Source organism: Euprymna scolopes, chromosome 14 (assembly GCF_053919585.1).
Source record: "Euprymna scolopes isolate OS-2025 chromosome 14, ASM5391958v1, whole genome shotgun sequence".
Taxonomy (NCBI): Eukaryota; Metazoa; Mollusca; class Cephalopoda; order Sepiida; family Sepiolidae; genus Euprymna; species Euprymna scolopes.
The window spans coordinates 95,102,334-95,121,440 of NC_136495.1; the positions used below are offsets into that span (position 1 = coordinate 95,102,334).

General features: G+C 29.3%; 1 protein-coding gene across 2 annotated transcripts in view; it reads right to left on the reverse strand.

The window, feature by feature from the left end:
- The window catches only part of LOC145293171 (uncharacterized), a 132,135-nt gene that overhangs the window by 57,555 nt on the left and 55,473 nt on the right, over positions 1-19,107 (reverse strand). Inside the window, exon 5 of one of the 2 annotated variants that reach the window (XM_080139636.1) lies at positions 2,978-3,061. The exons of the other annotated variant lie outside the window; for it this stretch is intronic. Within the exon in view, the coding sequence (XP_079995762.1) occupies positions 2,978-3,061 (84 nt within the window). The remainder of the gene's footprint in view (positions 1-2,977; positions 3,062-19,107) is intronic. 2 annotated transcript variants of the gene reach the window in all.

Here is a 19,107-nt window from a genome sequence, read left to right on the forward strand (position 1 = left end):
TGGCCCAGTCTCATATCGAACTAAGGATCCATTAACGGGCTCTGTAATGAAGGCGCATGCGGAACATCTCAGGACACCGTCTATCGAAGAGTGAGAAATCCCCACTACAGAGAGGCCGTTAAGAAAAGCTGCATTGTCTGTTCCAAAGGAATCTAGTGATTCACAGCGAATCAGCCACAGAGGAAACTGATTATCCAATGCAGAAGAGTCGTCATCAACGAGAGGGGTCGGATGAGGAATCTGACGTACAGTTGATGGGACTAAAAATCGTGACACGGAGCATGATGGAGGGACGTGCAACCAATATAGACGAAATCAGCCGTCCGTATACGTCGTACGCAGTGCGCGAGAGTAGGAATAGGAACCAACCTGTCGTAAATAGAGTTAGCGCAAGGTTTAGTAGCGGAAAGGAAGAACAGGAGAGAGAGAATTGTTTAGGATGGGTTAGAAAAATACTCTGTATTTAGGTAAATTAAGTAAACTGCGAACACCGTCCTATGCAATAAAAGAAAATAAAAGATCCCTTATCTCCATGGTTCAAGCAACTGACGTCTTAGGAAAAGATAGAGCTGCTTCCCGGTTCAACAAAGTAATTGGAATGGCAGAGAGAAAAATTAAGTAACTTGAGCAAAAGTCTATCGGACGTCGGCTACCTCAATGTCAATTTTAAAATTGAGGTGAAAATACCACCGATGTTATTTGAAAAAGAAACAAAAACATACATTGAGAGAGACCCCGAGAAAAAGAAATGGAAAAATGTGTGTGTGTGTGTGTGTGTGTGTGTGTGTGTGTGTGATAATGGATTTGTATTAATAATGTTAATTTATGTCCATGAAAAAAAAAGAAACAAAAGAACAGAAAAATAAATAACTAAAATGCATTAGCAGTAATGGACAAGAAAAAAAAATTGAAAAAAAAAAGAAACATGCATTGATTCTAGAATTATGTAAAAACATTTATTATATGTATATATAAATTTTTTGGTGGCAATGGGAGGAGTGTTTAGAAGAGGTGCGGGCGAACTGTGCCCAGGCAAACAAAAAGAGCACAATGGAAATCTCAGGCGATCAAAGGAACAATGGGTCAATCCCGGGAAAAGTGACCTAGGCTGCATCCAGGAAAGCAGGAAAAGAAACAATGGGAAACTCCGGGATTAGAACGGCCTAGATCCATAACGTCAATCGGTCATGTGTCAGACCAAAACTAGCAAAAGTGCAGTAAACAATCTGGCGAGAAAAAGGTTAATAGGTCGAAGTGATGCCAATAAAACGAGAAGAGAGAAAGAAAGCGAGACAGACATACAGAAGCGAGACACAGATTGACACAAAATTCTGTGACCCACCCTCTGCTACTAAACTCCACCGCCATCATTTGTGAAATGTATATAGTAAATAAACAAAGTCTTATTATAAAAAAGTGTCTCGTGTTCATTTTAAAATTAAGTGACTGTCCATTTTGTATAGCCTAGAATGATCACAAGCCAGACATATATGTAACAGTATCACACAATTTGAAAAAAGTATTTTCTTAGTGTCATTCATGCGAGAGGAATTCCTTCAAATAGAAAACAAAATAAACATTCTACAACCGAGCACCAATTTCACAAACCGTTTTTAAAAGCTTTCTATCGTTTGGATGGACGTTATTGTTCCGATTCACAAAATAACCTTTTGTGAGTAAAACTGCTTGTTTTAATAAAAAATGTGCTTATGAGAAAACGTGCTTGTAATGAAACTATATACCTTTTGGTTTATTAAAATATGCAAATGTAACCTTTTTTTTAAAGTAATCTCTCTTAAAACTTTTCCTTGAAAATCAAAATGCAATATTAAAAATGTACGTATTGCTTTGTTTATGATTCTAACACACACAATTTTTTTTTTTAATCATTATCCAAGCAAAATATGTCGTTAGTCAATATGGGGTACTGTAGGGGAAATTTTGGTGTGACTGCAGTTATGGAGGCGGACTGCTAAGGGAGCCATGTGCGAACTCGAAACCCGACCGACGTGACACAAAAAGGCGACAAATCATCAGGTTCGATTGCGTCTTAATTTGCATGAATGAGACAATATAAGGCCGGCAGTGAATAGGTCGCAGTTGAGTTGAGTTCTCGAGAACCGGACCGAAGGTGTTAGAGCGGAGAATGTTGCCAAGAATCCAGTTCAGGTTTTTTTTTCTATTAATTGCTCCCCTTTTCTATATTAATACCAGCAAAAAAATAAATACTAAATACAACCCAAAAGAGTTTATTTTTAGTCGAGCACTCGCGGAAGGTAGTAGGGACTTTGTGTAAGCATGATATTTTATATTCTTAGTCAACACTCTTCATGTAAAACATGGTGTAATTAAAAACATTCATTTTGGACCCTATAGAGTATTAAGTACATTTTTTTTATAGATTAGAAATTTTCACACAAATCATTATCAGTGATTGCTTGCTAACAATAATCAATGATGTTCCCCCTGGAATCGGAGTGACAGAAATTCACAAATTTCCAGCACTCTCTATCTCTTTCGACAATCTTTGCAAATCATTTTGCGTTAATGCTGTTTGTCGTCGTCGTCGTCGTCGTCGTCGTCGTCGTCGTCGTAATAATAATAATAATAATAATAATAATAATAATAATAATAATAATAATACATGGAATATCAAGGTGTCTTCATGCTAAATTTAATGAATCTGTCCAATGCCTTTGGATGCCATGAGTGTTTATTACGCACTAGGATTTTTTAAACGGATCATTACCAACGGTTTACCATCGGCTTCTAGCTAATTAATCGATTCCTCACAATAATAGGTAACCCTTGGTTATCAGCAGAGGAAAAGGGGAAATTATAACAAAAAGCCATTTGACTGAGTAGACAAGATATGCACACAAAAATTCTCGTTTATGATATATAATATATAATATATATAATATATTTAAAATATATTTATAATATATTTATAATATATAAACAAAAAATATCTTACCGTAAATCCACCATCCTATTGGCGGAGATGTTGCTTGTCCTGCGTTCGTGGCGGATTTTTTTACAAATTCAAATTCTTGAAAAGCTGCAATTGGCAACGTTCAAATAAATTAGTGCCATTTATAGTGGCACAATGCATTCTTTAAAACACATATTTTACTTTCAACCAAATACATTAACATGAAAATTAACAAAACCATTTCTCAAGAGTAATACGGTTATTTTTCCCCATTAAAATCTTTAATATATTATATATTCTTGAAAGTTTTGATTTTTTTTAAACTGAAAACTAGAAATAAAACATTCGCATTACAATAATTGTTCATAAACAGTATTTTTTGCAACTTGCTGCACATAAAGCCGATATTTGTATTGGCGTCAATGTTTATTTTGAAATTTTGAAATAACTTCCAAACAGTCTTGTATCGGCTCAGCCGAAATTAACACATTATATTTTTCGCAAACAATATTTACATAACGAATGAAATTTAACGTTTTTACGACTTTTTCGCTCGTTCAAGAGAATGTGACCCCATTGACCTTTCATAGAAGAATTAATAAAGGAAAGAGATTTAATGGTTTTTGATATGAAATATAAACGATATATTACCACGTCGCAAGTGATGTTTGCATATCAAGCGTATCAACATTAGGGCTGTTATATGAAAATTGGCTAGTTATAATCAAAGTTAAATTTGTCAATGGAAATGCTATTTAGCCCTAACTTTTAAAATCCGATCGATTTAATTTGTTGAACTTTTACTTCATAATTGAGTATTCCGATCGATTTAATTTGTTGAACTTTTACTTCATAATTGAGTATTTCGATCGATTTAATTTGTTGAACTTTTACTTCATAATTGAGTATTCCGATCGATTTGATTTGTTGAACTTTTACTTCATAATTGAGTATTCCGATCGATTTAATTTGTTGAACTTTTACTTCATAATTGAGTATTCCGATCGATTTACTTGTTGAACTATTACTTCATATGTGAGTAGTCCGATCGATTTAATTTGTTGAACTTTTACTTTATAATTGAGTATTCCGATCGATTTAATTTGTTGAACGTTTACTTCATAATTGAGTATTCCGACCGATTTAATTTGTTGAACGTTTACTTCATAATTGAGTATTCCGATCGATTTAATTTGTTGAACTTTTACTTCATAATTGAGTATTCCGATCGATTTAATTTGTTGAACTTTTACTTCATAATTGAGTATTCCGATCGATTTAATTTGTTGAACTTTTACTTCATAATTGAGTATTCCGATCGATTTAATTTGTTGAACTTTTACTTCATAATTGAGTATTCCGATCGATTTAATTTGTTGAACTTTTACTTCATAATTGAGTATTCCGATCGATTTGATTTGTTGAACTTTTACTTTATAATTGAGTATTCCGATCAATTTAATTTGTTGAACTTTTACTTCATAATTGAGTATTCCGATCAATTTAATTTGTTGAACTTTTACTTCATAATTGAGTATTCCGATCGATTTAATTTGTTGAACTTTTACTTCATAATTGAGTATTCCGATCGATTTGATTTGTTGAACTTTTATTTCATAATTGAGTATTCCGATCGATTTAATTTGTTGAACTTTTACTTCATAATTGAGTATTCCGATCAATTTAATTTGTTGAACTTTTACTTCATAATTGAGTATACCGATCGATTTGATTTGTTGAACTTTTACTTCATAATTGAGTATTCCGATCGATTTGATTTGTTGAACTTTTACTTTATAATTGAGTATTCCGATCAATTTAATTTGTTGAACTTTTACTTCATAATTGAGTATTCCGATCGATTTAATTTGTTGAACTTGTACTTCATAATTGAGTATTCCGATCGATTTAATTTGTTGAACTTTTACTTCATAATTGAGTATTCCGATCGATTTAATTTGTTGAACTTTTACTTCATAATTGAGTATTCCGATCGATTTGATTTGTTGAACTTGTACTTCATAATTGAGTATTCCGATCGATTTGATTTGTTGAACTTGTACTTCATAATTGAGTATTCCGATCGATTTGATTTGTTGAACTTTTACTTCATAATTGAGTATTCCCATCGATTTTATTTGTTGAACTTTTACTTCATAATTGAGTATTCCGATCGATTTAATTTGTTGAACTTTTACTTCATAATTGAGTATTCCGATCGATTTGATTTGTTGAACTTTTACTTCATAATTGAGTATTCCGATCGATTTAATTTGTTGAACTTTTACTTCATAATTGAGTATTCCGATCGATTTAATTTGTTGAACTTTTACTTTATAATTGAGTATTCCGATCGATTTGATTTGTTGAACTTTTACTTTATAATTGAGTATTCCGATCGATTTGATTTGTTGAACTTTTACTTCATAATTGAGTATTCCGATCGATTTGATTTGTTGAACTTTTACTTTATAATTGAGTATTTCGATCTATTTAATTTGTTGAACTTTTACTTTATAATTGAGTATTCCGATCGATTTGATTTGTTGAACTTTTACTTCATAATTGAGTATTCCGATCGATTTGATTTGTTGAACTTTTACTTCATAATTGAGTATTCCGATCGATTTGATTTGTTGAACTTTTACTTCATAATTGAGTATTCCGATCGATTTGATTTGTTGAACTTGTACTTCATAATTGAGTATTCCGATCGATTTAATTTGTTGAACTTGTACTTCATAATTGAGTATTCCGATCGATTTAATTTGTTGAACTTTTACTTCATAATTGAGTATTCCGATCGATTTTATTTGTTGAACTTTTACTTCATAATTGAGTATTCCGATCGATTTAATTTGTTGAACTTTTACTTCATAATTGAGTATTCCGATCGATTTGATTTGTTGAACTTGTACTTCATAATTGAGTATTCCGATCGATTTGATTTGTTGAACTTGTACTTCATAATTGAGTATTCCGATCGATTTAATTTGTTGAACTTTTACTTCATAATTGAGTATTCCGATCGATTTGATTTGTTGAACTTTTACTTCATAATTGAGTATTCCGATCGATTTGATTTGTTGAACTTTTACTTCATAATTGAGTATTCCGATCGATTTAATTTGTTGAACCTTTACTTCATAATTGAGTATTCCGATCGATTTAATTTGTTGAACTTTTACTTCATAATTGAGTATTCCGATCGATTTGATTTGTTGAACTTTTACTTCATAATTGAGTATTCCGATCGATTTAATTTGTTGAACTTTTACTTCATAATTGAGTATTCCGATCGATTTGATTTGTTGAACTTTTACTTCATAATTGAGTATTCCGATCGATTTGATTTGTTGAACTTTTACTTCATAATTGAGTATTCCGATCGATTTGATTTGTTGAACTTGTACTTCATAATTGAGTATTCCGATCGATTAAATTTGTTGAACTTTTACTTCATAATTGAGTATTCCGATCGATTTGATTTGTTGAACTTTTACTTCATAATTGAGTATTCCGATCGATTTGATTTGTTGAACTTTTACTTCATAATTGAGTATTCCGATCGATTTAATTTGTTTAACCTTTACTTCATAATTGAGTATTCCGATCGATTTAATTTGTTGAACTTTTACTTCATAATTGAGTATTCCGATCGATTTGATTTGTTGAACTTTTACTTCATAATTGAGTATTCCGATCGATTTAATTTGTTGAACTTTTACTTCATAATTGAGTATTCCGATCGATTTAATTTGTTGAACTTTTACTTCATAATTGAGTATTCCGATCGATTTGATTTGTTGAACTTTTACTTCATAATTGAGTATTCCGATCGATTTGATTTGTTGAACTTTTACTTCATAATTGAGTATTCCGATCGATTTGATTTGTTGAACTTTTACTTCATAATTGAGTATTTCGATCGATTTAATTTGTTGAACTTTTACTTCATAATTGAGTATTCCGATCGATTTGATTTGTTGAACTTTTACTTCATAATTGAGTATTCCGATCGATTTAATTTGTTGAACTTTTACTTCATAATTGAGTATTCCGATCGATTTACTTGTTGAACTATTACTTCATATGTGAGTAGTCCGATCGATTTAATTTGTTGAACTTTTACTTTATAATTGAGTATTCCGATCGATTTAATTTGTTGAACGTTTACTTCATAATTGAGTATTCCGACCGATTTAATTTGTTGAACGTTTACTTCATAATTGAGTATTCCGATCGATTTAATTTGTTGAACTTTTACTTCATAATTGAGTATTCCGATCGATTTAATTTGTTGAACTTTTACTTCATAATTGAGTATTCCGATCGATTTAATTTGTTGAACTTTTACTTCATAATTGAGTATTCCGATCGATTTAATTTGTTGAACTTTTACTTCATAATTGAGTATTCCGATCGATTTAATTTGTTGAACTTTTACTTCATAATTGAGTATTCCGATCGATTTGATTTGTTGAACTTTTACTTTATAATTGAGTATTCCGATCAATTTAATTTGTTGAACTTTTACTTCATAATTGAGTATTCCGATCAATTTAATTTGTTGAACTTTTACTTCATAATTGAGTATTCCGATCGATTTAATTTGTTGAACTTTTACTTCATAATTGAGTATTCCGATCGATTTGATTTGTTGAACTTTTATTTCATAATTGAGTATTCCGATCGATTTAATTTGTTGAACTTTTACTTCATAATTGAGTATTCCGATCAATTTAATTTGTTGAACTTTTACTTCATAATTGAGTATACCGATCGATTTGATTTGTTGAACTTTTACTTCATAATTGAGTATTCCGATCGATTTGATTTGTTGAACTTGTACTTCATAATTGAGTATTCCGATCGATTTGATTTGTTGAACTTTTACTTCATAATTGAGTATTCCGATCGATTTAATTTGTTGAACTTTTACTTCATAATTGAGTATTCTGATCGATTTAATTTGTTGAACTTTTACTTTATAATTGAGTATTCCGATCGATTTGATTTGTTGAACTTTTACTTTATAATTGAGTATTCCGATCGATTTGATTTGTTGAACTTTTACTTCATAATTGAGTATTCCGATCGATTTGATTTGTTGAACTTTTACTTTATAATTGAGTATTTCGATCTATTTAATTTGTTGAACTTTTACTTTATAATTGAGTATTCCGATCGATTTGATTTGTTGAACTTTTACTTCATAATTGAGTATTCCGATCGATTTGATTTGTTGAACTTTTACTTCATAATTGAGTATTCCGATCGATTTGATTTGTTGAACTTTTACTTCATAATTGAGTATTCCGATCGATTTGATTTGTTGAACTTGTACTTCATAATTGAGTATTCCGATCGATTTAATTTGTTGAACTTGTACTTCATAATTGAGTATTCCGATCGATTTAATTTGTTGAACTTTTACTTCATAATTGAGTATTCCGATCGATTTTATTTGTTGAACTTTTACTTCATAATTGAGTATTCCGATCGATTTAATTTGTTGAACTTTTACTTCATAATTGAGTATTCCGATCGATTTGATTTGTTGAACTTTTACTTCATAATTGAGTATTCCGATCGATTTGATTTGTTGAACTTTTACTTTATAATTGAGTATTCCGATCGATTTATTTGTTGAACTTTTACTTTATAATTGAGTATTCCGATCGATTTGATTTGTTGAACTTTTACTTTATAATTGAGTATTCCGATCGATTTGATTTGTTGAACTTTTACTTCATAATTGAGTATTCCGATCGATTTGATTTGTTGAACTTTTACTTTATAATTGAGTATTTCGATCTATTTAATTTGTTGAACTTTTACTTTATAATTGAGTATTCCGATCGATTTGATTTGTTGAACTTTTACTTCATAATTGAGTATTCCGATCGATTTGATTTGTTGAACTTTTACTTCATAATTGAGTATTCCGATCGATTTGATTTGTTGAACTTTTACTTCATAATTGAGTATTCCGATCGATTTGATTTGTTGAACTTGTACTTCATAATTGAGTATTCCGATCGATTTGATTTGTTGAACTTGTACTTCATAATTGAGTATTCCGATCGATTTAATTTGTTGAACTTTTACTTCATAATTGAGTATTCCGATCGATTTGATTTGTTGAACTTTTACTTCATAATTGAGTATTCCGATCGATTTGATTTTTTGAACTTTTACTTCATAATTGAGTATTCCGATCGATTTAATTTGTTGAACCTTTACTTCATAATTGAGTATTCCGATCGATTTAATTTGTTGAACTTTTACTTCATAATTGAGTATTCCGATCGATTTGATTTGTTGAACTTTTACTTCATAATTGAGTATTCCGATCGATTTAATTTGTTGAACTTTTACTTCATAATTGAGTATTCCGATCGATTTGATTTGTTGAACTTTTACTTCATAATTGAGTATTCCGATCGATTTGATTTGTTGAACTTTTACTTCATAATTGAGTATTCCGATCGATTTGATTTGTTGAACTTGTACTTCATAATTGAGTATTCCGATCGATTTAATTTGTTGAACTTTTACTTCATAATTGAGTATTCCGATCGATTTGATTTGTTGAACTTTTACTTCATAATTGAGTATTCCGATCGATTTGATTTGTTGAACTTTTACTTCATAATTGAGTATTCCGATCGATTTAATTTGTTTAACCTTTACTTCATAATTGAGTATTCCGATCGATTTAATTTGTTGAACTTTTACTTCATAATTGAGTATTCCGATCGATTTGATTTGTTGAACTTTTACTTCATAATTGAGTATTCCGATCGATTTAATTTGTTGAACTTTTACTTCATAATTGAGTATTCCGATCGATTTAATTTGTTGAACTTTTACTTCATAATTGAGTATTCCGATCGATTTAATTTGTTGAACTTTTACTTCATAATTGAGTATTCCGATCGATTTAATTTGTTGAACTTTTACTTCATAATTGAGTATTCCGATCGATTTGATTTGTTGAACTTTTACTTTATAATTGAGTATTCCGATCAATTTAATTTGTTGAACTTTTACTTCATAATTGAGTATTCCGATCAATTTAATTTGTTGAACTTTTACTTCATAATTGAGTATTCCGATCGATTTAATTTGTTGAACTTTTACTTCATAATTGAGTATTCCGATCGATTTGATTTGTTGAACTTTTATTTCATAATTGAGTATTCCGATCGATTTAATTTGTTGAACTTTTACTTCATAATTGAGTATTCCGATCAATTTAATTTGTTGAACTTTTACTTCATAATTGAGTATACCGATCGATTTGATTTGTTGAACTTTTACTTCATAATTGAGTATTCCGATCGATTTGATTTGTTGAACTTTTACTTTATAATTGAGTATTCCGATCAATTTAATTTGTTGAACTTTTACTTCATAATTGAGTATTCCGATCGATTTAATTTGTGGAACTTGTACTTCATAATTGAGTATTCCGATCGATTTAATTTGTTGAACTTTTACTTCATAATTGAGTATTCCGATCGATTTAATTTGTTGAACTTTTACTTCATAATTGAGTATTCCGATCGATTTGATTTGTTGAACTTGTACTTCATAATTGAGTATTCCGATCGATTTGATTTGTTGAACTTGTACTTCATAATTGAGTATTCCGATCGATTTGATTTGTTGAACTTTTACTTCATAATTGAGTATTCCCATCGATTTTATTTGTTGAACTTTTACTTCATAATTGAGTATTCCGATCGATTTAATTTGTTGAACTTTTACTTCATAATTGAGTATTCCGATCGATTTGATTTGTTGAACTTTTACTTCATAATTGAGTATTCCGATCGATTTAATTTGTTGAACTTTTACTTCATAATTGAGTATTCCGATCGATTTAATTTGTTGAACTTTTACTTTATAATTGAGTATTCCGATCGATTTGATTTGTTGAACTTTTACTTTATAATTGAGTATTCCGATCGATTTGATTTGTTGAACTTTTACTTCATAATTGAGTATTCCGATCGATTTGATTTGTTGAACTTTTACTTTATAATTGAGTATTTCGATCTATTTAATTTGTTGAACTTTTACTTTATAATTGAGTATTCCGATCGATTTGATTTGTTGAACTTTTACTTCATAATTGAGTATTCCGATCGATTTGATTTGTTGAACTTTTACTTCATAATTGAGTATTCCGATCGATTTGATTTGTTGAACTTTTACTTCATAATTGAGTATTCCGATCGATTTGATTTGTTGAACTTGTACTTCATAATTGAGTATTCCGATCGATTTAATTTGTTGAACTTGTACTTCATAATTGAGTATTCCGATCGATTTAATTTGTTGAACTTTTACTTCATAATTGAGTATTCCGATCGATTTTATTTGTTGAACTTTTACTTCATAATTGAGTATTCCGATCGATTTAATTTGTTGAACTTTTACTTCATAATTGAGTATTCCGATCGATTTGATTTGTTGAACTTGTACTTCATAATTGAGTATTCCGATCGATTTGATTTGTTGAACTTGTACTTCATAATTGAGTATTCCGATCGATTTAATTTGTTGAACTTTTACTTCATAATTGAGTATTCCGATCGATTTGATTTGTTGAACTTTTACTTCATAATTGAGTATTCCGATCGATTTGATTTGTTGAACTTTTACTTCATAATTGAGTATTCCGATCGATTTAATTTGTTGAACCTTTACTTCATAAATGAGTATTCCGATCGATTTAATTTGTTGAACTTTTACTTCATAATTGAGTATTCCGATCGATTTGATTTGTTGAACTTTTACTTCATAATTGAGTATTCCGATCGATTTAATTTGTTGAACTTTTACTTCATAATTGAGTATTCCGATCGATTTGATTTGTTGAACTTTTACTTCATAATTGAGTATTCCGATCGATTTGATTTGTTGAACTTTTACTTCATAATTGAGTATTCCGATCGATTTGATTTGTTGAACTTGTACTTCATAATTGAGTATTCCGATCGATTAAATTTGTTGAACTTTTACTTCATAATTGAGTATTCCGATCGATTTGATTTGTTGAACTTTTACTTCATAATTGAGTATTCCGATCGATTTGATTTGTTGAACTTTTACTTCATAATTGAGTATTCCGATCGATTTAATTTGTTTAACCTTTACTTCATAATTGAGTATTCCGATCGATTTAATTTGTTGAACTTTTACTTCATAATTGAGTATTCCGATCGATTTGATTTGTTGAACTTTTACTTCATAATTGAGTATTCCGATCGATTTAATTTGTTGAACTTTTACTTCATAATTGAGTATTCCGATCGATTTAATTTGTTGAACTTTTACTTCATAATTGAGTATTCCGATCGATTTGATTTGTTGAACTTTTACTTCATAATTGAGTATTCCGATCGATTTGATTTGTTGAACTTTTACTTCATAATTGAGTATTCCGATCGATTTGATTTGTTGAACTTTTACTTCATAATTGAGTATTTCGATCGATTTAATTTGTTGAACTTTTACTTCATAATTGAGTATTCCGATCGATTTGATTTGTTGAACTTTTACTTCATAATTGAGTATTCCGATCGATTTAATTTGTTGAACTTTTACTTCATAATTGAGTATTCCGATCGATTTACTTGTTGAACTATTACTTCATATGTGAGTAGTCCGATCGATTTAATTTGTTGAACTTTTACTTTATAATTGAGTATTCCGATCGATTTAATTTGTTGAACGTTTACTTCATAATTGAGTATTCCGACCGATTTAATTTGTTGAACGTTTACTTCATAATTGAGTATTCCGATCGATTTAATTTGTTGAACTTTTACTTCATAATTGAGTATTCCGATCGATTTAATTTGTTGAACTTTTACTTCATAATTGAGTATTCCGATCGATTTAATTTGTTGAACTTTTACTTCATAATTGAGTATTCCGATCGATTTAATTTGTTGAACTTTTACTTCATAATTGAGTATTCCGATCGATTTAATTTGTTGAACTTTTACTTCATAATTGAGTATTCCGATCGATTTGATTTGTTGAACTTTTACTTTATAATTGAGTATTCCGATCAATTTAATTTGTTGAACTTTTACTTCATAATTGAGTATTCCGATCAATTTAATTTGTTGAACTTTTACTTCATAATTGAGTATTCCGATCGATTTAATTTGTTGAACTTTTACTTCATAATTGAGTATTCCGATCGATTTGATTTGTTGAACTTTTATTTCATAATTGAGTATTCCGATCGATTTAATTTGTTGAACTTTTACTTCATAATTGAGTATTCCGATCAATTTAATTTGTTGAACTTTTACTTCATAATTGAGTATACCGATCGATTTGATTTGTTGAACTTTTACTTCATAATTGAGTATTCCGATCGATTTGATTTGTTGAACTTGTACTTCATAATTGAGTATTCCGATCGATTTGATTTGTTGAACTTTTACTTCATAATTGAGTATTCCGATCGATTTAATTTGTTGAACTTTTACTTCATAATTGAGTATTCTGATCGATTTAATTTGTTGAACTTTTACTTTATAATTGAGTATTCCGATCGATTTGATTTGTTGAACTTTTACTTTATAATTGAGTATTCCGATCGATTTGATTTGTTGAACTTTTACTTCATAATTGAGTATTCCGATCGATTTGATTTGTTGAACTTTTACTTTATAATTGAGTATTTCGATCTATTTAATTTGTTGAACTTTTACTTTATAATTGAGTATTCCGATCGATTTGATTTGTTGAACTTTTACTTCATAATTGAGTATTCCGATCGATTTGATTTGTTGAACTTTTACTTCATAATTGAGTATTCCGATCGATTTGATTTGTTGAACTTTTACTTCATAATTGAGTATTCCGATCGATTTGATTTGTTGAACTTGTACTTCATAATTGAGTATTCCGATCGATTTAATTTGTTGAACTTGTACTTCATAATTGAGTATTCCGATCGATTTAATTTGTTGAACTTTTACTTCATAATTGAGTATTCCGATCGATTTTATTTGTTGAACTTTTACTTCATAATTGAGTATTCCGATCGATTTAATTTGTTGAACTTTTACTTCATAATTGAGTATTCCGATCGATTTGATTTGTTGAACTTTTACTTCATAATTGAGTATTCCGATCGATTTGATTTGTTGAACTTTTACTTTATAATTGAGTATTCCGATCGATTTATTTGTTGAACTTTTACTTTATAATTGAGTATTCCGATCGATTTGATTTGTTGAACTTTTACTTTATAATTGAGTATTCCGATCGATTTGATTTGTTGAACTTTTTCTTCATAATTGAGTATTCCGATCGATTTGATTTGTTGAACTTTTACTTTATAATTGAGTATTTCGATCTATTTAATTTGTTGAACTTTTACTTTATAATTGAGTATTCCGATCGATTTGATTTGTTGAACTTTTACTTCATAATTGAGTATTCCGATCGATTTAATTTGTTGAACTTTTACTTCATAATTGAGTATTCCGATCGATTTAATTTGTTGAACTTTTACTTCATAATTGAGTATTCCGATCGATTTAATTTGTTGAACTTTTACTTCATAATTGAGTATTCCGATCGATTTGATTTGTTGAACTTTTACTTTATAATTGAGTATTCCGATCAATTTAATTTGTTGAACTTTTACTTCATAATTGAGTATTCCGATCAATTTAATTTGTTGAACTTTTACTTCATAATTGAGTATTCCGATCGATTTAATTTGTTGAACTTTTACTTCATAATTGAGTATTCCGATCGATTTGATTTGTTGAACTTTTATTTCATAATTGAGTATTCCGATCGATTTAATTTGTTGAACTTTTACTTCATAATTGAGTATTCCGATCAATTTAATTTGTTGAACTTTTACTTCATAATTGAGTATACCGATCGATTTGATTTGTTGAACTTTTACTTCATAATTGAGTATTCCGATCGATTTGATTTGTTGAACTTGTACTTCATAATTGAGTATTCCGATCGATTTGATTTGTTGAACTTTTACTTCATAATTGAGTATTCCGATCGATTTAATTTGTTGAACTTTTACTTCATAATTGAGTATTCCGATCGATTTAATTTGTTGAACTTTTACTTTATAATTGAGTATTCCGATCGATTTGATTTGTTGAACTTTTACTTTATAATTGAGTATTCCGATCGATTTGATTTGTTGAACTTTTACTTCATAATTGAGTATTCCGATCGATTTGATTTGTTGAACTTTTACTTTATAATTGAGTATTTCGATCTATTTAATTTGTTGAACTTTTACTTTATAATTGAGTATTCCGATCGATTTGATTTGTTGAACTTTTACTTCATAATTGAGTATTCCGATCGATTTGATTTGTTGAACTTTTACTTCATAATTGAGTATTCCGATCGATTTGATTTGTTGAACTTTTACTTCATAATTGAGTATTCCGATCGATTTGATTTGTTGAACTTGTACTTCATAATTGAGTATTCCGATCGATTTAATTTGTTGAACTTGTACTTCATAATTGAGTATTCCGATCGATTTAATTTGTTGAACTTTTACTTCATAATTGAGTATTCCGATCGATTTTATTTGTTGAACTTTTACTTCATAATTGAGTATTCCGATCGATTTAATTTGTTGAACTTGTACTTCATAATTGAGTATTCCGATCGATTTGATTTGTTGAACTTTTACTTCATAATTGAGTATTCCGATCGATTTGATTTGTTGAACTTTTACTTTATAATTGAGTATTCCGATCGATTTATTTGTTGAACTTTTACTTTATAATTGAGTATTCCGATCGATTTGATTTGTTGAACTTTTACTTTATAATTGAGTATTCCGATCGATTTGATTTGTTGAACTTTTACTTCATAATTGAGTATTCCGATCGATTTGATTTGTTGAACTTTTACTTTATAATTGAGTATTTCGATCTATTTAATTTGTTGAACTTTTACTTTATAATTGAGTATTCCGATCGATTTGATTTGTTGAACTTTTACTTCATAATTGAGTATTCCGATCGATTTGATTTGTTGAACTTTTACTTCATAATTGAGTATTCCGATCGATTTGATTTGTTGAACTTTTACTTCATAATTGAGTATTCCGATCGATTTGATTTGTTGAACTTGTACTTCATAATTGAGTATTCCGATCGATTTGATTTGTTGAACTTGTACTTCATAATTGAGTATTCCGATCGATTTAATTTGTTGAACTTTTACTTCATAATTGAGTATTCCGATCGATTTGATTTGTTGAACTTTTACTTCATAATTGAGTATTCCGATCGATTTGATTTGTTGAACTTTTACTTCATAATTGAGTATTCCGATCGATTTAATTTGTTGAACCTTTACTTCATAATTGAGTATTCCGATCGATTTAATTTGTTGAACTTTTACTTCATAATTGAGTATTCCGATCGATTTGATTTGTTGAACTTTTACTTCATAATTGAGTATTCCGATCGATTTAATTTGTTGAACTTTTACTTCATAATTGAGTATTCCGATCGATTTGATTTGTTGAACTTTTACTTCATAATTGAGTATTCCGATCGATTTGATTTGTTGAACTTTTACTTCATAATTGAGTATTCCGATCGATTTGATTTGTTGAACTTGTACTTCATAATTGAGTATTCCGATCGATTTAATTTGTTGAACTTTTACTTCATAATTGAGTATTCCGATCGATTTGATTTGTTGAACTTTTACTTCATAATTGAGTATTCCGATCGATTTGATTTGTTGAACTTTTACTTCATAATTGAGTATTCCGATCGATTTAATTTGTTTAACCTTTACTTCATAATTGAGTATTCCGATCGATTTAATTTGTTGAACTTTTACTTCATAATTGAGTATTCCGATCGATTTGATTTGTTGAACTTTTACTTCATAATTGAGTATTCCGATCGATTTAATTTGTTGAACTTTTACTTCATAATTGAGTATTCCGATCGATTTAATTTGTTGAACTTTTACTTCATAATTGAGTATTCCGATCGATTTGATTTGTTGAACTTTTACTTCATAATTGAGTATTCCGATCGATTTGATTTGTTGAACTTTTACTTCATAATTGAGTATTCCGATCGATTTGATTTGTTGAACTTTTACTTCATAATTGAGTATTTCGATCGATTTAATTTGTTGAACTTTTACTTCATAATTGAGTATTCCGATCAATTTTTCTTGAACAAAAATTCTGTGTATTCTTGCTTGCTCTATCTATCTGCGATTGGAAAATTTACTCCGTCTTATTTGCTCATGAACATTTCATACTCCTATTCTAATTTGACTGTAAGAACTATTGAAATCTCACCTATTTGAATTTATTCTCTTCAACATTACAAACTTATTATATGTATTTTATTATCAGCCAACATCATTGATCGGATTTTGCCATTGAACTATATTTGGATTCTTAACCATTATTTTCAATATCCTTCTACAATTTTAAATCAATTTTTCGAACATTATATTTTTGAAAAGTTTCGTCTTTTGTACTAATTAGCAATTCTATAGCAATTTCACACTTTTATTTTGCTAGTTAATTCCGTTGAAGGCAAAAAAAAAACCCTCAAAACAAACTAATTTTTGAAACTGCAAGGAATAAGGAAAAAGTATTTATATATAAATATATTATTTTATTAACAATAAATGTTGTAAATTTTTGTTTTGCATCTCGTAATTCCTTTCGTATATATATATATATATATATATATATATATATATATATATATATATATATATATATACTTGCATGGGCGTCCGGCGTTGCCCGGGTGCTTGGATGTGTATGTTGAGGAAAAAAAAAGTGGTAGTAGGAAGGCAGGCTCGAACCCGTACCGCAAAGGAGGAAAAGAACGGAGTAAAACCTAACGTTTATGCTGTTACGACCACCGCCAAACCGGAAGCGACATTTTTAAAATTAAGGCAACACAATCTAAAGGAGAGGATAACTTTAAAAAATATCGGCGAAAAAAGTGACTTCCCCCTGTAGAAAAGCGCCTAGTTGAAGGGGAAAATATAAATGTTTTTAGCCAATCTTTCGATATTTATCGTATGAAAAATCGAACTTTAAAACGATACTGATCTTGGTAAAATCCGTCGCCTCTATCGAATGTTTAAGGCAAATATGCAAACAGACATACATACATACATTTATATATTGGTAACTAAAAATTTTCGACCCAAACTGATGAAAAAGCTTGCCCTATATCTGAATACCCTTTATGTAAAATTTCAATTATTTAGACCAGAAATTGTCTGAGTAATTTGGAAGAGACCGCAGAGGTCAATTTTTTTTTAAATTTGACCCCTATTATGACCCCTTAAAATTTATTGTTTTGGGTTCAAATCAAGTTATTAAGTTAGATCCATGTCCAAGGAACCTATATCTAAAATTTCAAGTGCGTAGACCCAAAAGTGTCGGACGAGTTTGGTAGAGTTCTCAAAGGTCAAATCGTTGAACTTTGACCCCCTTAATCGCCAAATATCTGGCCAAAAACCGATCACATCGATTTTCCCAAATCTTAGTAACCTGTATATCAAATTTCGATTCTGTAGACTAAAAATTGACAGAGTTATTGCGTAGGGAAATGTACACAGACACACAGATACACAGACACACACACACACACAGACATTTTCACTTTATATATATATATATATATATATATATATATATATATATATATATATATATACTAGCAAAAGTACGCGTCGTTGACTGGGTTCAAAAACAGCCTACAGAAAATGGACTCTGATTTATGAAAGTATGATAGGTTATGAAAAGGAAGGATTGTAAAGAGATAGCTTCGAATTTGGGGGTATCAAAACCGAAGCAAAATATGATGAAAGTAAAAATAAAATAGATAAACCCCATAATTTATTATACCATACCTGTTCACACTGAAACACTTATCACAATATTCTGTGGATCTATATTAAAAAACCTTGTTAAACTTTGTGACATATTTCCATTCTATGGAGGTCAGGTGCGAACGAACACCCCATAATTTTATTATACCGTATTTCTTCAAACTGAAACATAATTATCAAAGTATACTTACGCAGATAGATATGAAAAGTCTTTATTAAAGTTTATGCCTATTTCCATTCTA